Source organism: Colletotrichum fioriniae (genome assembly GCF_027942845.1).
Source record: "Colletotrichum fioriniae strain IMI 355084 chromosome Unknown scaffold_1, whole genome shotgun sequence".
NCBI classification, from domain to species: domain Eukaryota; kingdom Fungi; phylum Ascomycota; class Sordariomycetes; order Glomerellales; family Glomerellaceae; genus Colletotrichum; species Colletotrichum fioriniae.
In genome coordinates, this window is record NW_027076837.1 from 4,351,533 (window position 1) to 4,378,017 (window position 26,485).

The 26,485-nt window shown below is 55.3% G+C and overlaps 6 protein-coding genes across 6 annotated transcripts; 3 read left to right on the plus strand and 3 right to left on the minus strand.

Moving 5' to 3' along the window:
• Positions 1-3,419: 3,419 nt before the first annotated feature.
• On the plus strand, positions 3,420-6,375 carry Ptp2 (phosphotyrosine-specific ptp2-like protein; the record flags this gene model as incomplete). Its single annotated transcript, XM_053195237.2, has 2 exons — positions 3,420-5,264; positions 5,320-6,375. 2 exons carry the CDS (start codon positions 3,420-3,422, stop codon positions 6,373-6,375), a joined length of 2,901 nt encoding a protein of 966 aa, XP_053047207.2.
• A 1,137-nt stretch (positions 6,376-7,512) lies between these two features.
• On the minus strand, positions 7,513-8,797 carry LET1 (26S protease regulatory subunit 8; the record flags this gene model as incomplete). The annotated part of the gene is made up of 2 exons (XM_053195236.2): positions 7,513-8,447; positions 8,563-8,797. 2 exons carry the CDS (start codon positions 8,795-8,797, stop codon positions 7,513-7,515), a joined length of 1,170 nt encoding a protein of 389 aa, XP_053047206.1.
• A 2,981-nt stretch (positions 8,798-11,778) lies between these two features.
• N0V96_001102 (uncharacterized protein) lies at positions 11,779-15,431 on the plus strand (the record flags this gene model as incomplete). The annotated part of the gene is made up of 3 exons (XM_065756125.1): positions 11,779-11,986; positions 12,112-14,942; positions 15,006-15,431. 3 exons carry the CDS (start codon positions 11,779-11,781, stop codon positions 15,429-15,431), a joined length of 3,465 nt encoding a protein of 1,154 aa, XP_065615365.1.
• Positions 15,432-16,426: 995 nt separating this feature from the next.
• Positions 16,427-18,288, plus strand: N0V96_001103 (uncharacterized protein; the record flags this gene model as incomplete). Its single annotated transcript, XM_065756126.1, has 6 exons — positions 16,427-16,469; positions 16,523-16,590; positions 16,677-16,865; positions 16,945-17,688; positions 17,907-17,929; positions 18,075-18,288. The coding sequence occupies 6 exons, from the start codon at positions 16,427-16,429 to the stop codon at positions 18,286-18,288; spliced, it is 1,281 nt and encodes a 426-aa protein (XP_065615366.1).
• A 1,143-nt stretch (positions 18,289-19,431) lies between these two features.
• N0V96_001104 (uncharacterized protein) lies at positions 19,432-22,065 on the minus strand (the record flags this gene model as incomplete). The annotated part of the gene is made up of 5 exons (XM_065756127.1): positions 19,432-20,545; positions 20,604-20,774; positions 20,835-21,466; positions 21,531-21,601; positions 21,765-22,065. The coding sequence occupies 5 exons, from the start codon at positions 22,063-22,065 to the stop codon at positions 19,432-19,434; spliced, it is 2,289 nt and encodes a 762-aa protein (XP_065615367.1).
• A 1,488-nt stretch (positions 22,066-23,553) lies between these two features.
• On the minus strand, positions 23,554-26,467 carry N0V96_001105 (uncharacterized protein; the record flags this gene model as incomplete). Its single annotated transcript, XM_065756128.1, has 3 exons — positions 23,554-24,405; positions 24,467-25,034; positions 25,830-26,467. 3 exons carry the CDS (start codon positions 26,465-26,467, stop codon positions 23,554-23,556), a joined length of 2,058 nt encoding a protein of 685 aa, XP_065615368.1.
• Between the last annotated feature and the right edge of the window lie 18 nt (positions 26,468-26,485).

Here is a 26,485-nt window from a genome sequence, read left to right on the forward strand (position 1 = left end):
GCAAGGGGGGGCGGTTCGCAGAAAAGCCAATTTGGCGAGGAATCATGCCAAACTCTCGCCTCCCGGACGAAATGGCCTGATGATTCTTTTCAGCAGATTGAATCAGAAACCATGTGCTGAAAATAGGCAGCGACGCAGATTTCGATAGCTTCGTAGTTTGTAGCTCGTGCTCCGTACCAGATGATCCCGTCTTACGCAGAAGGACTGGACCACACTGATGGCTGCAAAAAAAAACCGGTTCCCCCAGTGCCCGTATTCGTAGGTGTCTACCTATCCGTACTGTGGTTATGGTTGTAGAGAAGATACGTATCCTCAGAGAACCGATGTGCTCCGACACAAATTGAGCGCAGAGGCGCGATTGGCTGGCTGGCGGCGTCGAAAAGGGGTCCAGACTCATCGAGACTTGGGATGATGATGCTAGATTGCTCATCTACATGGGCCCTATGACGTCTGCACCATGCGAACCCCACTTCCCAAATAAAGAGTGAGATCTCGAGTCTGGGCAGCATAGGAGGGCGCAAGGTACAGGGAAGGTATCGGAACCTTTCACCTCTGGATATCTCAGGGCAAATTCTCTCCATCCGTATTCTCCATGGTAACTGGTTGTGGTGTATTTCAACTGCGATGCCTACCTATTGTGCTGGCCGCAACAGCGTTATTATGAGGAACTTAGTTCCGCCCTAGGTAGGTCGAACGGGGACGAGTATGCCCTGGAAATGATGGTATACCCAATTTTATACCGTTGTGTCTTGGACGGTGTGTGCGTGTTCGCGAGGTGGGCGTCTTGGTCTCTGCCCTGCTGTTGCGCGGCTAAGGTAACGGGGGCTTGCCCTGTCAGTATCACCTCCACTGGCTCTTGGTCACCTCGCAGAAGATACGAGGAGCACAGCTAAGCCTGGTTCTTGAATTGAAAAGTCGACTGCTGGATTGACGAGCCGGCGCTTGCGCTTGTTGTGTCGTGTGTTTCGGACATGGTGTTGTTGACTTGTTCGGCGTTGCTTTTACGGGCCTTACGATCTTGCAGCATCAAACCTTCTCTTCAAGCCCCTGCTTCCGTGTCTCTCTCTGTGGTTGTGGGATCCAGAGCAGTGGTTCAAAGGCAAGTGGGAATAAACGGTACGTGATCGGTACTTTACCTAGGTACCTAATCTGGAACCTAAGGTACCTGAAGAAAGAAAGAAAGAACGACCTCTATCCGTGGGAAGGTTGCGTTCTCTGCTTCTGCGCCATTGGTCATCTCTGGACGGACACACAACCCAGAGCTGGTCCAATGAGAGACGATGAAAGGACCCCGTCAAAGGAGCGCCCCCATTCTATGACGCGGTGGACGAGACATCAGCCCTGTGGAAATGGACACTGAGTGTCGTACCGTGCGAGAACCTGCTTCCTGATAATCTTCTCCTAGCAGCAATGCGTCCAAACACAGTGTCTATATATGCAAAACGTATCAAGGCATCCTCACGTGATGGATCGTGTCTCACACAGGGCTGATGTCAGGAACTCCGCCGAGCTAACCTCAACGCGCCGATCCCTGCCGTTCTGGACGACACACGACCTCATCAGACATGACACCCTCTTTTCTGTGCTTTCTCTCCCCCACTGCGCGCCATGCTCTCGTGCTGCCCTTTCCTTCTGGTTCGCACTCCCACTGCCTCTGTTCAGCTTTCAGCACCCGTGTCTTTAGAATTGTTTGGTCATTGGAACTCAGACGCGCATCTACGGATCCCCCTGTATCATGCTTACTACGTACGGATACACCATCAGGTCCGTTTTGGCCCAGGAACAGCCGTCAATATTGTGCCTGCTGCCAATACCATAACCCGTACTCCGTACTCTGTATCGCTGCTAGAGAATGCGGTTCCGCACATGTGCTTTGAACACTTCAAATTGCAGAGAGGGCTGAGAACACGCAGCCTTGCCGTGCTTGCCTTGCCTTGCCTTGCCTTGCATAGCTCTAGCCATATTGGTTTTTGCAAACCGTTGCCCAGACAGACCACCATCCCATCGTCTAGGTATCATGAAATAGTAGAAGAAGTATCCTATGTGAATGCGGCGCGCCCCTGACTGAAATCCAAACTTTCACAAGCAAAGTCAGGCTCAACCAACCAGCATCGAAGTGCGAAATAAAACCGAAAAAGAGTATACCTAGGAAAAGTGCACCAGAAGAGAGAAGGAGAAGAAAATAGCGGCCGCGACACACATACACACCTCACATGTTTCTTGGCTCCCACACCCAACTAACTATCCCTTCCCTGCCGTATGCCAGGGGTGTCCCCCCCTTCTTCTTCTTCTCTTCTTCTGCTTCTGCTTTGCCGTGCGCGTTCCCATTCCATTCCCACCTCCTTTCCAAAGCAAGACCTAGCTGGACCCTTTTTCCCTCTCTTTCCCGTCTCCCCCCCTTCCCTTTTCTACTGGGAATTGTTGTTCCCAATGCTCGCCTTGTCTTTCACACACCCCCAGACCTAGCAAAGTCAGGTCCTCCTTTTTCCCTTTTCGTGTCCAGTGCGCCTTTGATTTAGGTGCCCCCCCCACTGGCCCATTTGCCCAGTTGCTCGCCTCAGTGCCTGTTTCCTTGGACCTTGCTTGGTCACCCACTTCGTCTTCCGCCGTCGTGTCGTGTCGTGTCGTCCCGCTGCTTGAGCTCCATTGCGCTGCGCTCAACCGGAGGCGTCTTTGTTCTATTATTTCCCATACTACGCATACCGATTCAGAGTATTATCCAATGCTCCGTACGGTACCTTACTAGAGCACACATTGCAGTCACACTGTCACAGTCCACTCTCTCAATCTCTCCCTACGAAGTACTGGTTCTCGGGACGCCGAACGCCACCGCCTTGTCCGGCCCCCGTCAGCTCAGCCCAGTCCATCGTCGACCACACCGTCCTGTCTTCTTCGCAGTTGAGAGTAGCTTCAGAGTCAGAGTCAGAGTCAGAGTAATAACCATCAGGTGTATCCCCCTCCTCTCTCTCTCTGCCTCTGCTCTCTCATCCTTCGCCCAGGGCATCCATCACCGCTCCAGAAAGTCACAACTCAACCAAGCAAAGGGCCAAGCAACCACCCCCCCAGGTCCATACCGGGTTCAGATCGCCACTTGTGCCGTCACGTCAGAATCCCCCGCAACCTTCTTTTCTCTCTAAAAGACCCCCACTGCCTGTCTCTTTCCCTTCAAAGAGCCTCTTTCGCACACCCTCCCTCCCTTCCCATTCCCTCCGATCTATCTGAACCCTATCCGACCTTGCCTTAACCGTCCCGCCCCAAAAAAAACGCCGCCATACCGGAATGGCGCTTTAATTGTTGACCAAGGCCTCCAACACTTGGCCAGCCGTCCGGAACAATATCCTCCAGAATCATCCGTGGCTCTCACACACATCCCGTCCTCCTTACAACTACCTACACCTACACCTACACCTACACTAACCATGCTCGACAAGAGGAGCAACGACGGCGCAACATCCGTCCACTACACCATGAAGACTCCTCACTCAGCTCCCAGGCCCTCGCCTGCGCCGCGATCTTCCCATAGCCACTCCCACTCGCAGTCCAAACTCGCCGTTCCGCCCGCAAAGACTCCTAACCCTTCTACTCCCGTGGCATCTCCAAGAATGCCCTACTCGGTGGGCCAGTCCATGCCTCCTGGGAACCTTACCCCGGCGAGACAGGCAGAGGCGAGAGCCGCGAGTCCAAACTACTTTGGCCTTGTTGTCGAGCAGTCCGTCGATCCAAGAGAATCTGCCTCCATGCCACGAGACAACTGGAGCTCCCCGACTTCGTCCGTCCGCTCGTTCGGCGCCGCCCTGCCCAAGCAGGTTCCCATCGATGCTAATCCCGATTATGAGGCCTTCAAACGGCAAGCCGATCTCAATCGCGGTGTGAGCTTCAGCCTCTCTTCCTCACACTTCCCGCAAGCTCCCCCGAACCCGACCACACTTCGTCCTCGACCGCCACGGTGGAATACGCATGCTAGCGACCACGCCTCGGACTTCACGATACCTCGAATTCCCACGGAGCGAAAGCAGAGTAAGGAAGCTGACCAGCAAAGCTTGAACGACTCGGCATACGCCTCGTTGAATTCCAAGCGAAACTCCGAGGCGTCGGTACAACCCCCACAGATCTTGAATCTGAACATGCCGAGATTCGAATCGCCGATGCAATCTGAGTCGCCTTTTGAACGTAGAACAACACTGTCGAAAGTCGAAGATCGTCACCCCAGGTTATCTATCTCACAAAATAAACCCGATGCGCCAGCGCCTAGTGCTGCTCGAGCAAATCAGCCACGCGCCGAGACTCTGCCACCGACTATGGAGAGCGGACCATCGTTGATAGCACCATCGCAATTGAAGGACCTGATCGAGGCTGATGGTTCAGAAAGTGATCTGTTGCTCCTGGATCTGAGGGTGTCACAGCAATATGCTCAAGCTCGGATCGAAGGCGCGCTCAATCTCTGCATTCCGACGACGTTGCTAAAGCGAGCTACCTTCAACCTGACGAAACTTCAGCAAACCTTCCAAAGCCCGGACATGCAAGGGCGCTTTTCGCAGTGGAAGTCAACGAAGCACCTCGTTGTTTATGATGCTTACTCTGCTGAGAAGCGTGACGCCGTAACGTGTATGAACATGGTGAAGAAGTTTACGAATGAAGGGTACTCCGGCAACATGTACATCCTGCGCGGTGGCTTCAACGCCTTTGCTGACGCCTTTCCCGACCTTGTGGATGAGGGGTTCGGTCCTCCAGCAAGTGGCTCCGGTCCGGCAGCATCGAATGACGGCAACAGGCCCGGCATCGCCCCTGTCATTGGAGGTGTAATGCTACCAATGACACAAAACAACGCCAATCCGTTCTTCTCCAATATTCGCCAAAACATGGATCTGGCAGATGGTGTTGGCCAGCTGGACATTGCTCGACCGTCGGGCCTGGAGTCGCCTACGCTACCTAGATGGCTCCGTGATGCCTCTAAGCCGAGCGATCATGGCAAGCAAGTATCAGACAAGTTCCTCAACATTGAAAAGGCTGAGCAGTCGCGGATGAAAGCGGCCTACTCCATGTTCAGTGGCAGTGAGAAGGACAAGACTGTTCCGCAGCTGTGCGGTATCGAGAAGGGCGGCAAAAATCGCTACAAAGACATTTTGCCGTTCGAGCACGCTCGGGTCAAACTGCAAGGTCGTTCCGAGGGGGCTTGTGACTATGTCAATGCCAGTCATGTCAAGGCGTCTCGGAGCAATAAGAGGTACATCGCTACCCAGGGCCCGCTCCCCGCCACGTTTGAGGTAAGCTATCGGCAAGACTTCCGCGATATTTGTATTAGATACTAATCTAAGAAAGGATTTTTGGTCTGTTGTTTGGGAACAAGATATCCGAGTCGTCGTCATGTTGACCGCGGAGTCGGAAGGAGGCCAGCTTAAATGCCACCCGTACTGGCAAGGCAGGGATTTTGGCTCGATCAAGCTCAAGCCGCTATCGGAGAAGAAAGTGTCGTTGGACATTGACAAGCACCGCACCAACCAGGGGTCAAGTGCTCCTTCTGCCGCAGCTGCAGCGGAAGCCGGACGCCGGCGCGCGCAGACGACGACTACATTGGAGGCATCCAACGCAACGGCCTCGCCGTCCCCTCCACAAGGCGAGACGCCGCATGTCATCATTCGGAAGTTTGCGTTATCCCACGGCACACACCCCTTTGCGCCCATTCGTGAGATCACTCACTTGCACTATCCTTCCTGGCCCGACTTTGGAGCGCCTGCGCAGCCGTCACATCTGCTGGCCCTCGTGGACCTAGCCAACGTGATGCAACGTTCAGCTTTGCCGGTCGATACATCCTCCGTGAGCAATGCTCGTGCGTCTCCGGAATCAGGCCCTATTGATTGGTATGACGAGCCGGAGATGGACCAGAGGGCCAGGCCAATGCTGGTGCATTGTTCAGCGGGATGTGGTCGAACCGGTACCTTCTGCACTGTCGACAGCGTTATCGATATGCTCAAGCGGCAACGACTTAATAAGACGACGACAAAGCCCGTGAGGAAGCGGGATTCGGACGGTGATATAAAGATGAGCGGATCAGAGGAGTCTTCGCCCCGGGACAAGACATTTGATTTCACTCCGAGCAGCCGCCGCACTAGCGCCGACGTGCGACGGGGCTCTCTAGACAGAACCCCATTAGACACAGCGTGGTTGGCGGACGACAGCGACACTATGGATCTCATCCAGAAGACGGTCGAGGACTTCCGCAACCAACGACTCAGCATGGTGCAAAGCCTGCGTCAATACGTCTTGTGCTACGAGACGATTGTTGAATACGTGTGGCGATGGCACGAGAAGAGCTCAGGTTCTCCCAAGGGAGGAAGAGCACGAAGCGGAAGCTTGCAACTTAGAGGAGATAACTAATTACGTGGCGCGGCTTACATAGGGAGACGGATGGAAGACCGGAAACGGAACTCGTGGAGAATCGTATTGCGATACCCTCTTGGACGGCGGAAGATGCTAGCATCAGCGAGTGATGAGAAAGAAAGCATTGTGCATTTTTCTTTTACGGCAAATAAGGCACTAAGGAAAGAGACACACAAACACCGGCCCGAGGTCCAGGGCCAGGGCCGGGTCAGGCATGAGGCTAAAGGCGTTTGGGCACTTCAAAGCATATAATACGATGCATGGCGTTTGGTACTCGACTTTTGTGTCTGACGACGCCAGCATGTTTGGGATCTCGACTGCGGTCAATCCCTTGGAATTGTACATTAGAGAGGCGTTTGAATGAATGAGAACGAAAGAAAGAGAGTAGAGGAGCTGCCATCTGGCTTGCTCCCTCCCTCTTTGACCTAACAACCTGGAGTTCGATTACCGTGAAGTGAGGCATGTACAGGATTCGTGTCAGGACAACAGCTTGAGAAACCAGCAGTGAGTTTACTGCTTATCTGTCTACCGACTTTTATTACCACTGAGACAACTCAACATGCCTCCTCGGACGCCTGTTCTAGCATGATAGCATCTCACTTCCTCACCAATCTTCCATCCACCTAGCACATGCATTTCCCTCGAGGACCGTGAAATAGTTACCTTGCAAAGGCGGGCAAGGCGAGGGGTAAAACGATGAGGAACGGCGATGATTAACAGTATTTTTTGGTGGGGCATACCAAAGGTATGCAGGCGTGCGTTGGTTAAGGCGAGGTGAGGTCACTTGGTTTGAAACGTGGCATCAACGCCTACCAGTACTGCCAATCTGGGAGAAGAAGGAAAGAAAGAAATGTGATGAACGGTGTAATGTCATGGTGGCTGATTCCATGATTCTATGTAGTCGTACATAATTAGCCGTACAAGCGCCACATGCGCGCGCAAATGGGGCGCAGACGCTGTTTCTACCGCCGCCTCTCCTGAGTCTTCCGCCCTGCCTGCCTGCCTGCCTGCCTGCCTGTCTGCCTGCCGACCTCCGCCAGCCGAGTAAACATATCGTCGTCGATCGTTTGCTGCTCTTTCTCTCTCTCTCTCTGTCCCTCTCGTTGCATACTCCCGCCAACTGCGGGCATGCACTTACTTCCAGAGCTTGCCGAGTGACACCTCCTTGTCGTCGTGCTTGTTGAGGATCTTGGCGGTGGCAAGCTCAAAGTCCTCTTGGGTGACGTGAACTCTGCGCTCACGCAGGGCGTACATGCCGGCCTCTGTGCAGACACCCTTGAGCTCGGCTCCAGAGCATCCGTTCATCTTCTCGGCAATCTTTGTGAGGTTGATACCTCTTGTCAGGTTCATCTTGCGGCTGTGGATGCGGAGAATGTCGGCACGGGCCTCGACGCTCGGCGGAGGGAACTCAATCTTTCGGTCGATACGTCCGGGACGCAGCAGGGCGGGGTCGAGGATATCAAGACGGTTGGTGGCCATGATGACCTTGATGTTCTTGGTGGGCTCGAAACCGTCCAGCTGGTTAAGGAGCTCCAGCATGGTGCGCTGGACTTCGGAGTCGCCGCCGGATGAGCCCTCAACACGGGAGGAACCGATGGAGTCGATCTCGTCCATGAAGATGATGGAGGGGGCGTGCTCGCGGGCCATGACGAAGAGCTCGCGAACCATGCGACTACCTTCACCAATGTACTTTTGCACCAATTCGGATCCGGACACTCTGATGAACTTGCAGTCGGTGTGATGTGCGACGGCACGGGCGAGCAGCGTCTTTCCCGTACCGGGGGGGCCGTAGAGAAGGACACCCTTTGGTTGTGCGATACCGAGCGACTCGAACAGCTCGGGGTGCTTGAGGCCGAGCTCGATGACCTCCTTGATTTCCTTGATCTGCTGATCCAAACCACCAATCATATCGTACGTGCTGTCGGGAACCTTCTCAACCATCATGAGGGAGACGAGGGGGTCGACGGATGAGGGGAGCATCTTCTCGAGCTTATAGCTGTCGGAAAGCAGGGTTACCCGCTTGCCGACGGTGAGCTTTGTGATGTCGACATTGTCGGAGATGTCGACGACTGCGAGGGGTTAGTTTGATCTGATGTTGGCATGATTGAGGCTCACGAAGTCGAGGTGGGAGGGATACAAGCAACGAGCTGCATGGGATGCAGGGCTGGCGGGTTTGTGACATACCGTATTTGCCTTCGGGATGCACCTTGACCAGGACCTTCTTCGTGCTCATGACCTTGACGACTTCACCAACGTAGGAACCAGGCTGCTGCAACAGACCCAGCTCTTCCCTCAGTAGCCTCACACGGGAGTTGTAGTCGTTTCTTTGGGCTTCGAGGCGTCGGAGAACTGCTTGACCCTTGAGGATCTCGAGCTTCATCGCCTCGATCTTGTTTTGATAGTAGCTGTCGAGCGCCATCGTGATGGATGCCCCGAGGGTTGAGGAGAAAGACGGATAGTGGCGGTGATGTTGCTTTTGTGATTAGCTATCGTCGGTATGGATTCAATCGGGGACCAGTGAGGGGAGTCAATCGTTCGTCGGGGGGCGGGGTGGTGATGGGTTGAATGATTGAAGTTGCCGGGGTCGGTGGTGGTGGTGGGTTGGGTCGTGATGATGGAAGCTTGTCGATGTGGAAGCTCATAGAGTGACAGGGCTGGACGTCTGGCTGGGCTGGCTGGCTCCGTCGGTCGGTCAGTCAGCCGCAAGCCGCAGTAGGCAAACGACTGTCGACGCGTTCAATAAGACCGGGCGTCACGTGATGGACATATTTCCGGAAAAGTCACGATCCACTTTTCCCATCTCGAGCTTGAGCTTGGACAGGATCTGAGAGTACCTAGCCAAACATTAGGTAAGCATTATCTCGGAAGAATAGACTTGCCGTTTCCCGAAACTTAGGTAATTGTGGGTTCGACGGATAGAAAGAGTTATGGTCCGTGTGCGATTATTCTCAAGGTTGTTGCTGCAAGAGAAGGTGCAATGGAACGCTAAAGGCGCCTGCAAGTATGGAGTACGGAGCACGGTGACGTTTGCTCTCCCAGTTGGGCAAGTGGAGCACAGCACAGCACGAGATCAGAGCACATGTCGAATAAGTGATGGAAGATGTCGAATCATCATGAGATTGTAGATGATATACGGCGTGGGATGCATTTTCCAAGAGGCCAAGAGGAGGTGATAGCCGTGGAAGCCCGGAACCTATGGGAAGGCTAAGGTGAGGTTGAGTCGAGGATAAGACGGGACTGGGAGGCAACGGACCCCGATGGAAGCCTGGAAGGGGCATGGCATGGGGACGGTGAGGGGGGGACTAGGACTCGAGGATTCGACGTTCGCCAGTGGCGGCTGATGGGAGGTTGCACCCTGCGCCAGCGGCGATTCTGAAGCACGCGGGCGCTAGTCTGCTTCGGGACAGGTCCATGACCCATGCTCCCGTTCCACTGTCCGCTTCATCGCCGGCTTCAAAATCCACACCTACGCTGAATTCCAATGTTTATCCCCCCTTCGGAACCCCAAGTGCCCCCTTTGCAAAGTACCACTGATCTCCACTCAGGAACCTAAGGTAATCCTCCCCCAGATTGCGTGCCGCTGCGCGATGTGCATGTACTTTTTGCCTTGGCTCTACCTATCAACCGTCCGCCAAAAGTAAGAAAAGAAGGCCAAGTGGTGCGTGTGCGTGTGTGTGTGTGTGTGTGTGTGTGTGTGTGTGTGTGTGTGTGTGTGTGTGTGTGTGTGTATATGTGTCTGCGCAAGTCGCAAGTGTAAACACCAACCAAAGGCTACTACAAAACCAGCCATGCCTGTTGACAATACTGACAAACGAGGGATCTCCTGTCCATCTTCCCCAGTCTTCCCGGCCCCCCGATGACAAGTACATTGCGGAGGAGAAACAGCCTCGCGGTGGTCCTCGCTCCCTCTCGCGGGGCCAATAAAAGCATCTTCCATGCTTTTCTTCGAGGAGAGTCGCCATCTGAGGCCATCCACATCGCACACATGACCGCCAGTTGAGACTTGGGGTTGCGGCTTGATCAACAGTGGGCAGCGCCTGACTCAGACATTCCATCCTACCTCCACTGCCCACTGCCCAGTGTCTCGCATGCCTCTGAGCTGCAGCAGCAGCAGCAGCAAGTTCCTCACCTTATTGAGGTGTGTTGCTCTGTGAAATATGTGTGAATCTGGGGGAGGAGAGACCCAAGCATTCCGCTCCTCTCCTCTCCTCTACTGCGTACTCCATACACACAATACGTTCTGTAAGTGTACGGGTACGGAGTTCTGTGTAGAGACTAAAGAGCAAGTACAGAGGTAGATCCTGGTGGAACACAATCGGTACCTTAGCTTCCCTAGCACCCACCGTTAGCCGGCAAGTAGCTTCCATGGTACGAACTCCTCCTCCTCTCCTCCACCACCTCCACCACCAGCAACCACTACCACAAATTGCAGCATCGGTGATTCGGGTCATCCATCGATACTTTGTGCTTCGTACTTCTTGCTCGACATCCTTCTACGCACGACAGATGGAAGGATCCCGTTGTCTGTGTGTCCGTCCGTACCTTTGGCCCAGTAAACAATTTCCGCCGCACGGGAATGGAACAAGACTGCGCTTTTCTTCTCGAACCCGATATAGCCTAATCATCCCATCATCATTCTCATTCTTGTCCCCCCGGTCGTCCTTTTCTTTCCATCGATCGTGTGTTTATGTATTTTGGTCCCCTTCTACGGATACTTAGCTTGTTTACATACACCACACCACCACGGTCACCTACCTTACCTACCTACAGTCTGTGGTCTACCTCACCACACATTTCCCTGGTTCCCTGGTTCGATCTTTTCTCCGATTTCCTCCCTCTCCATTGTTGATAAGCAATAAACCTTCGGCTACCAGACTGAGACCCGTCAGATATCCAGCCTGAAGGGGGGGGGCCTCGACACCGACACCGTCACCGACTCCTCGACCCATAATCGGGCTCTCCGAGTAATCCTCACATTTCCCTCACTGAGCCCGAACCTGACTGAACCTGAACCTGAACCTGAACCTGGACCTGGACCTGGACCTACTACCTAAACCCAACCGCACCTCGTACACCACCTTACCTGGCACAGACACTCACAACAATACAACTTTTTTTTTTCTTTCCCTTCCCAGTTTCTTCTCCTCAAATCGCTTAATCACCAGCTCGCCTTTCCAAGATAGCAAAACATCGAGAGAATTCCAAGCTCCAACCAAGCAATCCACCCGACGCTCTCTTCTCCCACCCCCGGGTTGCCGTCTCGTCCCGCGCCTGCGCCTGCGCCTGCGCCTGCACTGATAACCCACATCTCCGGCACCTTGCCAATCTCCTCCACCCATCTTGCTCCATCGTCCCCAAACAGCTCGCGCTCTTTCGTCGCCCTATTCGTTGTCGCCCACCATGGATCCCTCAACAGGGCCGGGCACACCGTCCCATCCATCTCATCAGTCCCACGATAGCTCGACCACCGCGTCGCCCACTGATACTCGTCATCAGCCCTCAAGGTTCGACTCTTATGTCGCCTCCCGCGACGAAGGTCTGTCCGAAAGTTTCCAGTCCTTCCAGTCCACCGACACGGTGCGGAGGCGCCCAGAAGGTGGTGGCTACGGTACGTACGACCCGCTGCTGCGTTGTTGCATGCCCAGAAACCAAACGAGTCTTGGTCGTCCGAGTTACCCAGTCGCCCAACGCGAAAACCCCCCTGGCTGATATCATGCCCCCGTGCGCTTGCAGGTTCTATACATACCCAAGGTTCCGGCTCTCAATACCTGGCCGACCCGTCCGCCCACGATCGATCGCATTCTCGCTCGACAACAACTGCTAGTGCTAGATCGCCCATGATGGGTCCCGAACGCCCCAAAGCTGCGAAGCCGCGAAAGCCTCCCATGCCCCGTCGTTTGTCGACCAACCCATCCGCACCACACCGCGGCGAAGTCTTTTCCGTTGACGACGACATCGACGAGGTCGAGGCAGATGCCGTTGGCCGTCAACAAAGCCGTCAAGGCAGCACCGCCTTTGGCACTCGCCGCCGGCCCCAACTGGCAACCACACTATCACGCGTCCAATCTTCACGCAGCGATACTGGAATCGACGACGATGACGACAACGATGAAGTCGAGGATGGTCCGCGGACACCTAGAGCTGACGAGGATGCTCCCGAGGAAACCGAGCGCGTTCCATCGATACACCCTAACGAAGATGACATTGATGCAGAGTCAGATGGCGACGTGAGCGACGCCGAGAGCTTTACGCTCAAGGATCGTCAGCAGGCCATCAACCAGACCCATCCATTTGGTATCAGGTTGTGGAAGCCTGCGTTGTACAAGAAAGATCGTTCGGTGCAGAAGAATGCCGAGGGTGATATTCATTCGTCACCTGGTGGGAGAGTTCACAGTTGGCTTGTCTTCTTCAACCTTCTCTGGACCTTGTTATTCGGCTGGTGGATGGCAGCTTTCTCAGCTCTCGGCGCCCTGGTCTGTTTCCTGTTCGCCGCAACCCCTAGCGGTAGGGAATACGGCAGAGTTCTTTGGGGCTTGGCTGGCTATCTCTTCTATCCATTCGGCAAATATGTGCGCCTGGAGCAGGACGACGCCTACCTGGACGAGGATCAAGGCGAAGGACGAAGCATTTCCGAGTATGAGCAGTGGCAAAGTGGTGACCTGGAGTACGGCCGTCTCTTTTTCGGACCGGAGGGCTCTGAACGCAGCCGATCCATTGTTGGACGCTCGCGCAGGAGCATCGACTCAGAGCCGAGCGAGACCGACAGCCTCCTGGGCCGTTCCCGACGCGGAGAGCGAAGCCAGACACCACCCCAGACCAAGCGCCGTTTGTTCGGAAGAGGCCAGTGGAACATCGGCCGCGTGGTCTTCTTCTTGTTCTTCTACCTCTTGCTCTCACCCTCGCTGATCCTGGTATCCTTGATCTGCTGGTTCCTCGTCTTCTCGATTCCCATGGGCAAGGTCACTATGCTACTCTTCGACCAATTGCGCCGCCACCCCTTGGCACTCTCATTCGAGTCCGACATCGTTCTCGCCCGGACAGCTGACACGCCGCACTCGTCAATCTTGCTGTGCACATACCGCGCTGTCGGTATCAAGTACTGGAAATACACCATCGACGGCACAAACGTATTCTTGATCAACCTCATGGGAGTTGTCTTCTTCGTCATCTTTGACTATCTCGTTCTCGACCAAGTCCTTGATCTGAAGCTCTTCATCACGTCACCCGCTTTCCTCTTCATTGCCGGCCTGTTCTCCATCGTACCGCTCGCCTACTTCATCGGTCAAGCCGTCGCCTCCATCTCGGCACAGTCTTCGATGGGTGTCGGTGCTGCCATCAACGCTTTCTTCTCCACCATTGTCGAGGTGTTCCTCTACTGCGTTGCCCTGAGCCAGGGCAAAGGGCAACTCGTGGAAGGCAGTATCGTGGGAAGTATCTTTGCGGGTATTCTTTTCCTCCCGGGTCTTTCCATGTGTTTTGGTGCCATCAAGCGCAAGACGCAGCGTTTCAATGCCAGGTCCGCCGGTGTCACTTCGACAATGTTGCTTTTCGCCGTCCTCGGCGCCTTCGGACCCACGCTCTTCTATCAAATCTACGGCACTCACGAGCTCAACTGTTTGGACTGTGTCAACCACGGTGGCATTGGCGGAGGTCTGTCTCCTGTCGGGGACGGACGCGACTGCAAGCGATGCTTCTTCTCCCAAACTCCGGCTCTGAATGATCGTTTCTATCTCGAGGCTGTCCGTCCGTTCTGCTACTTTTGCGCCACGTTATTGTTCCTCTCCTACATTGTGGGACTGTGGTTCACGCTGCGAACCCACGCTGCAGTCATTTGGAACTCTGAAATCGACGAGAAGAAGCACGAAGAGGCACACGCCCACGCTCACGCCCATGCTCACGCTAGACAGTCGGGTCCTCACTCGTTTGCTGAAACCACCGGCACCTCAGTCGACGTCCGTGACTCTCACCTCTACAAACGCATCCTCGGCCAGTCTCTCAAGCAGGTTGGCCTTGCAAACAAGAAAGACGATAGTTCCCGCCAGGGGTCCGTCACCGGATTGGGCTTGAGTGCTGGCAATGGCAGCGTCAGCATCCCGCACGTCGTGCCCCCGAAGTCTAGCGGCAGCGATACGGTCCGCTCCACTGTTCACATCCCTGGATTCTCAGAGGCGGAGAACAACGCATTGGTCCGAGAGGTGGCAGAGATGGCGGCCACTGCGGCCACGATTGCTGCACGGGAGCGGATGCCTCGCAGGACCTCGGCTCTTCCCCCGGGTTCAACTGCGGCTACCTCGCGTCCCCCGGCCCTCCGTACCGGTACCGTTGCCGACAACGAAGATCTTGCAGCAGCCAGCACTGCCCAAGTGCCCCACGGTGGACATGACGCTCCCAACTGGAGCCGAGGCAAGAGTGCTTTCATCCTCATGGGTGCTACCGTGCTCTATGCCATCATTGCCGAGATTCTTGTGGACACTGTAGACGTCGTTCTCGAGGGCTTCGCGATTGATGAAAAGTTCTTGGGAATTACTCTCTTCGCGTTGGTCCCCAACACGACCGAGTTTTTGGTAAGTTTGGCCTGCACATCATTCCACATTTTTCACATTTTGGTAATGACTAACGATTTGTAGAACGCCATTTCGTTCGCTATGAACGGCAACATTGCGCTCTCCATGGAAATTGGTTCTGCCTATGCGCTTCAAGTCTGTTTGCTTCAAGTTCCAGCTCTTGTCCTGTTCTCTGCAATTTACGTCACCTCGGATCGTTTCGAAGACGTCACTGCACACACCTTTTCACTCCTATTCCCCCAGTGGGACATGGTCACTGTCATCATTTGCGTGTTCCTGCTTAGCTACATGTACGGTGAAGGAAAGAGCAACTACTTCAAGGGCAGCATTCTGCTGCTCAGCTACCTTGTAGTCATTGTGGGCTACTACTTTTCCGGGTACACTGAAGACGCCATGAGCGTGAGTCGATTTGATGTCATGGGCGCCAACGGACAGTACTCGACCATCAAGACTGTTGGCCGGAGAGTGAGCGGCGCTGTTCTGCAGTGATGGAGTTTTGACAAAATGAATGGGTATAGAGGAGAGGCAGTAGCCGAAGAGGGGGAAACATCAATAAAGGGCGGTAGAAGGTCAGAGGTTCATGAAGCCCCCAGTTTCAACTCTGGGGCTTCTGTCAGTTTTTCGTCCGACGGGACATTGCATTATTTTGGTTTTCGCAGGCGGCTATGATGGGACGCTGACGGCGTTAAGGAGAGAAGCACATTACCTAGATTACCCTATCGTTTCATCGCGGATCGCTCGGAATATACATCCCTTAATGTTCAAACCCCGAAGTCATGGCCCTCAACATCTTTGAGTCCTCGTCAATGCCTGACCCATCGTTTCTCGTCGAATGCTAGGTGTCGCCGACTTTTGACCGAGTCTAGCGATAGCGTTCCAAACGGCAAATGCTTGTTTTAACATACGACAGGGGGGAACCGGACGATCAACGTCATGACTAAGTGGAGTACCACAACGGCACGACCAACGGCAACGGTACAAATCTTGGCTTTGTGGCTAGACTCTTGTTGCCAACGACTGTGCAACCGAGATTCCCGATCCGAAGACTCGAGTTTGATTGCTATCTCGCGTGGGTAGAGGGGGGGGGGGGGTAGATAACAGGTAAGTAACATGGCTCCTGCAACGCTGACACGCCTGCAATGCGGGTTGTTAGTGCCGGGCCGCGGCAAAGCTTCCGGATGAGAGGAGACGGTTGCTTGATGTCTTCATGACGGCATCAGATTCTAAATGAGAGGCTGTTTATTGGTTGGGGTGTAGTAATAAAATTTTTGGACTACCTGAGAGATGGAAGTCATGGTTTCTGGGCGTGATTCTGCCCGTGCGTGCGTGATTGACTTCTGGCGTGTTGTTGGGTTGCCTGTCGATGAGTGGCTTTGCATCTTATTAACGACGTCTTCCCATCTTTTGTGGTCTTAATCAAGAGACCTGTGTAGTTGATATCGGCTTTCTGATTTTTTTTTTAATTTTTATCTATCTTGCTCACTATGGCTCCTGCTGAACCTCACGCGATTCCCTTCAAGGCAAAGGGTAAGACGCCTCACTTCAAGGAAGAGAGGGATGGTTGGAAGGGGTACATTGAGTGGGGGAGAAGTATCCCGAGAAGAAGAAGCAGGTTGAAGAGCTCATGAGGCAGTATGACTTTCCGGATGTGAGTGAATATGTCAATGGCCCCGAGTGTCGATGTGTTAGGAGAGCTTCAGCTGACTGAATCTTCTTCGTCTTACCTGCTGTTAGCCGCCTGAGTATCAACTGGGACCGCTGCCCGATACCAATCCGATTCTTACGGGGGAGCGATGGAAGCAGTACCACTACGCGTGCGGGCTGGGCCATATCCCCGAGATTAGCTGGGATATCGTCAAGAAGGAAAAGGCGGAGGATATGATTCACGTTCTTCAATTTCCATACAACGGCGAACCGCCCCGTGTAAGCTCATCATCCCCATTCTCTTCTCTGGCCCCTTCATCTCATCCCGATAGAGGGCTGACACACGGGAAAACTACAGAAACGCCTGGTAGAGACGGAAATCACCTCCAACAAGGACCACTTTGTCCGCAACCACGGCGGCATCCCCGAAATCGACGAAGACAAATACACCCTCGACATCGCCGGCCTCGTCAACGACCCGCAGACGCTCACCCTGCACGACCTAAAAACCAAATTCGCGCACCAGACCAGCGTCGTCTCGATCCAGTGCTCCGGCACGCGGCGCATCGAGCAGATCGCGCAGTACCCGGGCGACGGCGACGAGCTCATCAACGCCCCCTGGGGCGAGGGCGCCATCGGCACGGCGCGGTGGACAGGCGTCTCTCTGAAGAAAGTCATAAAGTACTGCGGCGGGTTAAAGGACGGCGCGGCGCACCTGGAGTTTTACGGCGCGGATACGTATTTTAAGAAGGGCAAGGTGTATAACTACGTCGTGAGCGTGCCGTGGCGCAAGGTGAAGGCGAACGAGGTGCTGTTGGCGTGGGAGATGAACGGGCAGCCGCTTCCCAAGATCCACGGGTTTCCGTTGCGGACGGTGGTGTTTGGGTATATCGGGGCGCGGAGCACAAAGTGGTTGACGCAAGTGAAGGCCATCGCGAGCGAGAGTAGTGCGCCCGTGCAGAGAAGGGAGTATATCTACTACACGCCGCAGGTGGGGAAGCAGAATGTCAAGTACAGCAACGGGTTCTCGATCCAGGAGATGCCTGTGAGTTCTGCGATTATGACGCCGCGGGATATGGAGCAGGTCGTTCACAGCGGAAAAGTGAGGTTGAGGGGTGGGCGTATTCGGGGGGCGGGCATTGGCCTGTGAGGGTCGAGGTCAGTGGTGATGGGGGCGGGGTGTGGTATGAGGTCCCGTGGGAGAAGATGAGCGGCAAGTATTTCCATGCGTGGCGGTTGTGGGAGATTGAGTTGCCTGTTGACGCCGAGGGGTGGTTGGAGTTTTGTGTGAGGACGTGGGATAATGCGTGTAATACGCAGCCTACTTTTGTGAGGTCTGCTTGGTATGTCTTTTACCCCCCCTTTTCCCTTGTCTTTCTGCCCTTCATCTTTACAATTCTTTGGATACGATTTTTATAAAATCTCTTTCCGGTTTTGTGGGCAGAGGAGGGCGACGATGATCTAGAGACTGATGATGAGACTACACAGGAACTGGGACTTGCACGTCACGTCGTCGGCGCACCGCATCAAGGTGTACAGCATCAACAAGTCGAGACCCGCGACGGCGGCGAGGCTGAAGAAGCTGGAGGAGAATGGGATTCCCATTGTGCCGATTACGCTGCCTGCCGAGATTGACTTTGAGTCGGATGAGGAGTATGAGAGGAACATGGCGGCGCAGGGCGGGCGGGATCCGACGGAGTGAAGGGGTTTATGGTTAGGTTAGGCTGGGTTTATCAAAGGGTTAGATAACTGGGGAGAAGAAATATTAAGCGAGACAATGAACTAGTTTGCTGTGTTTTGTTTTTGTGGCGATGGTCAGCCTTTAATTTTGTTGTAGTTCTCAGCCAAGACGCTCATATTGCAGGATATTGACTCTTGTAGGTTGAAGTTCTCTCATGTTTACTATACAACAAAGATCACATTCGTGATGTTATTCAGTAGTATGCGAGCAAGTGCTGCTCAAATATTCTGATATTATACCAAGTTTGAGGTCTATGCGGGCGGCAAAGGCCCGGAGTCTGTCCGATGCCAAGTTCAGCTCCCAAGGTCATTCTGCAGATTATCTTACAGAGTTATCGAGCTTCTTACATGAGCAGACTCCTCTCTCCTTTACCCCGTGTTCCGTTCTCACTCCTTGGCTTTGTGGTTCTGCCTGAATAGGTCTCCTGCACAGGAGGTCGGCCATGAGGCCACATCTGAGGGGTCAGTGTGGTAGGCAGACCACTTTCATTATTTATATGCACCGCCTCTTGAGGATTGATGTAGCTTCCCTCCTCATTTCAAATGGAACAGCAGCCCAAAGACGGCTTGTAAGAAATCGATCACCCACTCCCTCCCGGCCTAATACTTCACATCAAACAATATTCATCAAGTTCAGACACGCAGTAACATCATCATGTCTTGTTTCAGAGCGTAGTTTACTTATTCTTCGTCCTGACCAGACTACCTTGATGATACCAAAAAGCAAAAGAGTTCACCCCCCCGGTGGCGAACGGGGGCTACATCTCTGGCGCACATGCTGGGACTCGAACACGGGACCTCTTCGCCTTCACCGATTAGGCTGTTCGTGGACTTCAACCACTCCACCACCCAGCCAGTTTTGACCTGACCCCCAAGGGGGCGCCTGCTGGCTGGGTGACAGGAATGAACTTGAGGGGGGGTATAAAGGGTTTTCACGGAAGGTGCGGAAAGGTATGACCGTGTGGAAGGTACGGCCGATGTGAAGATATATTCACATCCAAGTAGGTGAACAAAGACACGCAAACTCCAGATTCCGCCGGCCGTGGAGTAGACAATGTCTCAACCGACTGGCTCCTTTTCTTTCAAAGTTTCCTACGACCTGAACTCAAAGACCCATCCAGTTCCCGTTTACACTTCCGCCCATACCTTCGAAACCCGGCACGTATCCGTTCCCAAACATGGCCGAGAACTCGTCGAGCGCAGGCGGCATAGGCGATAGACTCCCATCGAGTCCGAAAAACGGCATCGCCGGCGGCAACGACGCCGTACCCTGCCTCCCCGCGCCGGGAGGAACATGTCCTCCTCCGCCACCAGAGTGCCCGTGTCCTCCACCCCGCCATATGCCCGCAGGATGCGGCGGGATCGGCAGCCCCGCGGCATCAAGTCCATCCCTCTCGCTCCTCGCATCACCATTTCCCTGCCCGTGCCCTTGCGCAGGCGTATCCGTCTTCCACAACATCTCCCACTTTTTAAACCTCGCATAATCAGACTCCTTCACTCCAGAAGCACCACCGCCAGCGCCGCCCGCGCCACCGTTACTCTCGTCCGCCATGTCCAGCCTCGAAATGGCGCGCTCAAAGGCCTCGATGAGGGACATTTCCGATTTCGCAGACTCTCCGCCCGCCGACATCTCCCGCAGCATCGCCATGCCTTCTCTGAGAGCGTCGCGGAGGCGGTCCGTCTTCTTCTGGAGGCACTGAGTGATGATGACGAGCAGCGCAGCGCGGCACGAGGAGAATTCCGTGTACGAGGCGCGGGCGAGGCCTACCGTGTTGCGAAGGAGGCGGCAGGTTTCTACGACGAGGAGGGCGGCGTCGACACAGTCTGCTACGAGGACGGCGCGCGGGTGTGTTGTTTTGCCGGTTGAGCTGCTCGTCGTGGCGCGGCCGGCACCGGCACCACCGGAGGAAGGGCCGCCGCCGCCTGCGACTACGGTGACGGCGACGGAGTCTGCGGGGGACCCGGAGGAGCTTGCTGTGCTGCCGCGGTGGGCCGATTCGCGGGGGAAGATGAAGGGGCGGCCGGCGAACATGCGGACGAGGCAGTATTCTAGCCTCAGGTGCATTGTCGGGCGGAAGACGGCGGGGCCCGTGGTTGGGTCCTTGATGAAGGTTGGTTCTGGGAGGCTGTTCCACCAGTTGTGGAGTTGGGCTTTCATCTCGACGAGCTTGGCCATGCCTTCTGGGATTTCGTTCTTTTCAAAAGTTTTAAAGAGGGATCTTGTGGGCTGATGTTAGCGCGAGGAGATAAGAGGGTTCGGTGTAGGGGACGACCTACATTTGGTGAGCTATTCTGCTGAGGGCGTTGTTGAGCTGGAGTGTGGCTAGCATGTGTGCCGTGTTTGGCGGTGCTGAACCGGGCCAGATTTCTGGTCTGTCGACGGGGAGTTCGGCGTCAACGTCACTTGCTGCGATGGATACTGGCCGACCGTGGAATATACCGATACGCCTAGGAGATGAAGTCAACATGTGAGAAGGAGTAAGTGACTCAGGACAAAAGCGTGCTCACTTTTCCGTTGTGTAGGCCGTCCACCAGACACGGTTCCTCGTCTCCCGGATGACAGGGTCGATGGCGGCCCCGGGGTGCTTCCGATGCATACCATTCTGGATTGCGAGCTTGACCGCCAGGTTCAAGTACACGTACGACAGCCCCGAGGCGTCGAGGGGTAACGTATAGAGGCCGATGAGCAGACACGCCTGAACGCTCTCCAGCGACGAAATGGTAATCACGTCGGGGACCAGCCGGCACGCCTGCTGGTAAAACATGATGCCGATGGTGTCCTCCGAAAAGGGGCTCGAGTCGGCGGCGGCGCTGGGCGGGCCGCCCCTCTCGTTCCGGGAGTCGAGGTAGGCGTACTGCGTACCGATGGCAAAGATGATGAGGATCATGCAGACGGTGCCGACGTCACGGCGCGTCAATGAGGCCGAGTTCTCGTAGACGAGGTCGAGCCTGTCCATGAGCCAGTGGCGCTCGACGTAGAAGTAGCTCGTCTCGGCATGGTTGAAGAAGGCCTGGACGAGGAAGTCTGCGACGTAGCGGGGCGGGAGGGAGGAGAGGGAGGCTACTGTGTTGGAGGGGGACTGGAGTTCTTCTGGGCGGTAGTATTCTTTGAATTGTGTCTTTGGACCATCCGGGGCGTCCTATGAGGGGGGTTCAGCGATGCTGGCTTGGTGTAGGCTCTGTGATCAGAGGGGGCATGCTTACGTTTACACACTGTTCGATCCATTGCTTTATCCGCATGGAGAAGTTCCAGTGTGAGAACTCGCCGGAGTAATCTGCTCGGAGGTCAACATGGCGCTCTTCGGGGAGAGGTCCTTCGGGATGCTAAAGCCGAGACTGTTGAGGGTCCGGGGAAGCGGTCCCGGGGAAGGGGGAGGCGTAGAGCAGGGGGGAGGGTAGGGGACGGGGAGGAGGGAGATAGAAGGGGGCCCGCCTTACGTGTGATGTTGTTCTCCAGAGGCTGAACCGTTATCTCGTCAACCTTGAAAGAGTCGGAGCTCTGCGATTGCACCTCTGCTTCGGCGCCGACGTCCGGCTCCATGGTGGCATCCGCTTCACCACCAGCACCAGTACCACCAGCACCACCGCCGGCCCCGGTCACCGCGCCCTCCGGGCCGGTGCGCGGTCGTCCAGCAGGCGACTTCATCTTCTCCACGGACTCGGCCAAGGTCTTTAGAGTCTCGGCGTCGAGAGTGCTCTTTCCGGTGTAGTGCGCCAGGAGCCGTTCCATGTAGGACATTCTCTGGCTCAACTGGGCGTCTTCATGATGTTGCGAGTGGCGGGGTCTATTATTAAAATAACCCGCCATACGGCCCTTTCGTCAGCCAGATGTCTTATTGGCGTGAACCAATGGAAAGCATTGAGATTTCATTTTGAGAAGCAATCTCATGACAGATTTATATTTGGGGAGGAATGGGATGAATTGAGATGAGAGGTCTAATAGTCTCACCTTGTCGAGTTTTCTGATCCGGGCTCATCTCTCGTCGTGGGCGTGAGGAACTCGCACTGCCGGCGCAGACGGGTGCACCGGCGGCAAGGGACACCTCCGTCGCATTTTTCCTTGAGTCGCCGACATCCGTCACAGCTTGGTCGCGTCAGCATGAGGGAGGTTCTCTCAACATCAATTGGAACACGGGAACCCAAGTAACTAGTAATGGGAGGGGGTGAGGGAAACAAAAGAAATCATGAAGCAGAAGAAGAAAAAAAGGGCTTCATCGTACGCTCGAACTGCCCTCTTCCGCTCCTTATCCGCTACGCGACGCTGCTTGTGTCGTTGCAGGCGCAGGCCATCCTCGGGATCCATTTACAACTTCTTCTTGGAGTCGCAATGGCCGATAAGGGGACTGTAGTAGATAGTGAGAGAGAGAGGGTGGACAGTGCCGATCAACAGGGCCAGGCGAGGACCCGGGCCGGTGGTGGAGGACTCTCTCTGTCTCTATGTGTTCTCTTTCTCTATTGTCTCTCTGGCTTGGTCTTCTTTGTGTGTAGGGGACTCAGGGAGGTTTGCTTAACTCTCCGCGGAAAGTGTTTCTCAAGTGACCCCGCCGTAACGAAGGAAGTCCGTGTTTAGAAAGGAAGGTCTGGTCCTGTCTCTCAATGCCCTTGCAATTCCTCGGGAGTGAGAGTGGGCAAGGTATGCGGGTGGATAAAGGAATGAGTGAGTGAGTGAATGAGAGTGCTTGTTCCAAGTTTGTGTGTGAGGGGAGCTAAGATAGGCCTGCTGAGTTCCAATCCTCTCTCTACTAACTTTAGTCCTCCACCGCCGCGCGCCCCATTTCCCAGAAGGGGAGGGGGTCGGGGAGGCAGAATTTCGGCGAAACCTCCAGCGCCGCGGTCGGCGGGGGGTCGGAGGGAGTGGACCCGCTCTTTTTCGCGACCATAGACGCGGGGAAGCCGGCTATATCCCGGTCGGAGCCGAAATGTTGCATGAAGCACGAACCCAGGAACCCAGATTCTGGAGCTGGCTTGACTCGTGGTGCGGCATCTGATCGTGTTCTAGGCTCGTTTGGTCTCCTAATATTTCCATTCTAGATCCTAGGTAGACAACCGATGTTCAGTGATGTGTTTAATGACAGATGAAAGCTCTTACGAGGGAGAAAAGTAAAGGAAAAGAGTGTTCTCGAGGATTTGAGATTCAGCAAGGTAGTACACCGAGTAGACCAGTCTCTTGTTGACTTGTCATCATATTAGTTAGAACTGTGGTCCGGAAAAACAAATCTCTTCTCTTTCATAGCTTCGCCTTCACGTCATCCTCCCACAAAGATTTGAGCCCGTCCTCAAGCGGACTATCTTTCCTCTCGATCCTCGCCCTCGACGTCTCCATGATACTCGGCAGCCCCGTGCTCTGAAACGAAGCCCCATCGCGAATCATAGCCGCCACGCCTTTGCTCGAGAGCAGAATCTCCGGCATGCCGTGACCAGAAAACCCAGCAATGATAAACTGCCCCGGCTTCCCAGGCACCTCGCCCAAATGCGGCATGAAATCGGAGCTGTACCCCATGATACCCGTCCACACCCTCTCCGTCGTCGCGCCGCTCTCCTCCCACCCGCGGAAGTGCCTCTGCATGTACCCGTCAAAGTACGACGACGCGCCCTTCACCAGCTCGTCGTCCCGGACGTTGTCGAACCACTCGCCGCGCTTGTGCCAAAACATTTGCCGCGCGCCGCCGACGACGATGCTCCCGTCCGCTCGGGGGATGAGGTAGTCGTTGTTCCGCGCGTCGAAGCGGATGCCGTACGTGTTGACCAGGTGCGGGCTATTGGGGCCGCCGGGGGTCGTGATGCGGCTGCAGAGGCCGCGGACGGGGACGATGCGGTCTTCGTATTGCGGGAGGACTTGTGCCGTGTAGCCATTTGTGGCTACGACGACTTTGCCCGCGCTGATGGCACCGCGCGGGGTCTGGACTGTCCAGCGGCCGGCGGCGTCTGGTTTTGATGAGACTGATGTTACTGGCGTGTTGGCTTGTAGGTTCAGCCCCTTTTTGAGGAGGCGGTCTAGGAGTTGGTGGACCATTTTGGCTGGCCATAGATGTGCTGCCGTGAAGGAGAAGGCGCACTGCGCGCCTTTTACTCCTGAGACCTGTATTTGGATCATTAGTCTAGATCTCTCATCATCGGTGTAAGGGGAGAAATAGACTTACCCTTTCAGCATCCTTCTTTGGAGTGAAAGCAACATCCTTCATATTCACAACTCCCGCCTTCACTAATTCCCGATACGCAGCCTCAGTCTCCTTGGCATGCTCCGGATCAAGATACACATCAACCGCCCTCGTCAGATGAAAATCGCAATCCAAGCCCTCGCTTTCCACGAGCTCCTTGACGGCGTACACATTCGAGGCCTCAAACGCAGCCAACTTGGCCGCCTGCTCGGGGCCAAAGAGCTTGGTGTACTTTGGCACCTGGAAATACGTGTCGGGCTTGACGTGCCCGCCATTGCGACCCGAGGCGCCGGAACACACCTTCCTGGCCTCGAGGATGGTAATGGACGGCGGGGACGGATTGTCCTTGAGGATATGGTAGGCCGTGGCGACGCCCGCGAAGCCGGCGCCGATGATGACGATGTCGCTCGTGGCGGGGAGGTCCGGGGTCGTGCGGTGGTCGTCGAGGGGCCGGGGGGCGGCGTTCCAGAAGGAGGGAACGGGGTTGGGGACCGGGGTCCGGTTCGTCGGCTTTGGTGCGGGCATGATTTTGGGGTGTGAGTGGATGGGCCTGGATGGGAGGTGTGCTTGGCAGGCTTCTTTCGGGTTTCTCTTTTTCACCAAAGGAGGGGCAAAGGTTTATTGGGCAGGCTAGAAGTGAAGCCCGAGCTGATAAGCAATATGTGTGGACTTTCTATATACCAAGGTTGGGAAGACAAGCGCTTCTTTGGGCTGGCACTACTATCAAAACGAACCGGCACGTTTCAATCAACCAACGTGCCGCTGAAGCTCAACTGGGACTGATAAGAAGCAGTGAAGGTCGGAAAACTGAGATAGCATCCATCGGGCATGGGACCCATGCCCCCCGATATCTCTGTGGTTCCAGCTCCGGGTCACGGGTGGATGTTGTTGCTTGTTGGGGGGGGGCTTTGTGACGGAAAACACGGCGAGTGTCCGAGACCGGAGGCCGAACCGGCGGCGGGGAGGACGGGACCGGCAATTTGCCGGGTCCTCTCTTTTTCCCCTCTGAGGTGTGATAAGCAAATGACAGGCGCCCAGTGACATGCAAGATGTCCACAGCGAATCAGCTTCAACCAACAACCCGAGAACGATATCTTCTTCACAGTAGAAAGCACTTGCATGTAGATTGGTCATTTTGTTCATTGTTACGGGGAAGTTTACCGCATAGAAAAGCGAGACCGAGAGGACCAAACCGCCCCGTGACCTTTGCCCATCAAACGGATAAGGATCCCCTTCCATCACGCCGTTTACGCCGCGGCCGCCCCCTCCGACGCGGCTATAATCTTCCGCGCCATCTCCGGCAACTCGGCCGCCATGACATCCATCTCCCCAAACAAATCCGTACACGGCTCCCCCCTCGTACACGGCGCACCACGCCCCCTTGAACCCGCACCCTTTAGCCGCCGACGCATCCCACATATGCGCGGCCGCGAACCACGCCTCCTCCCCGCCAAAGCTCTCCAGCACGGGCTTATACGCCCTGGGATCCGGCTTGCCGATGCCGTCCGCGTCGCAGCTCTTGAGGTTCTCCGCGGGCATGTCGATGCCCGCTTTGGCAAAGTACCCGCCCACGCGCTTCGCGTCACCCGCCGTGAAAGCCCAGACGGTGAAGCCGGCTTCTCGCAGCAGCGTGAAGCACTCCTTTGTGCCGGGCCGGGCCTCGAGCTCGAGGAAGCGGTCCATGATGTAGGCTACGTCGTCATCGGTGGCGAGCTTGCGCGGTTCCGGGACGCCGGCTTGGAAGAGCATGCGGTAGAAGAGGCTGCGGAAGATGTCGTAGAAGCGGCGGTAGCGGCCTTGGATGGAGAGGTAGGTGTACTCGCGCTCGGCGGCCTCGATCCAGGCGAAGCTGAGGAGGGCGGGCTTGATGTTGTGTTCTGCGAGTTTGGGGCCGAGACGGGTTTCGATGGCGCGGGGGATGGCGTCGTAGGACATGCAGGTGCCTACGATGTCGAAGACGACGTGTTTCCTTGGTGATGACATGTTTTGGGATGTGTAATT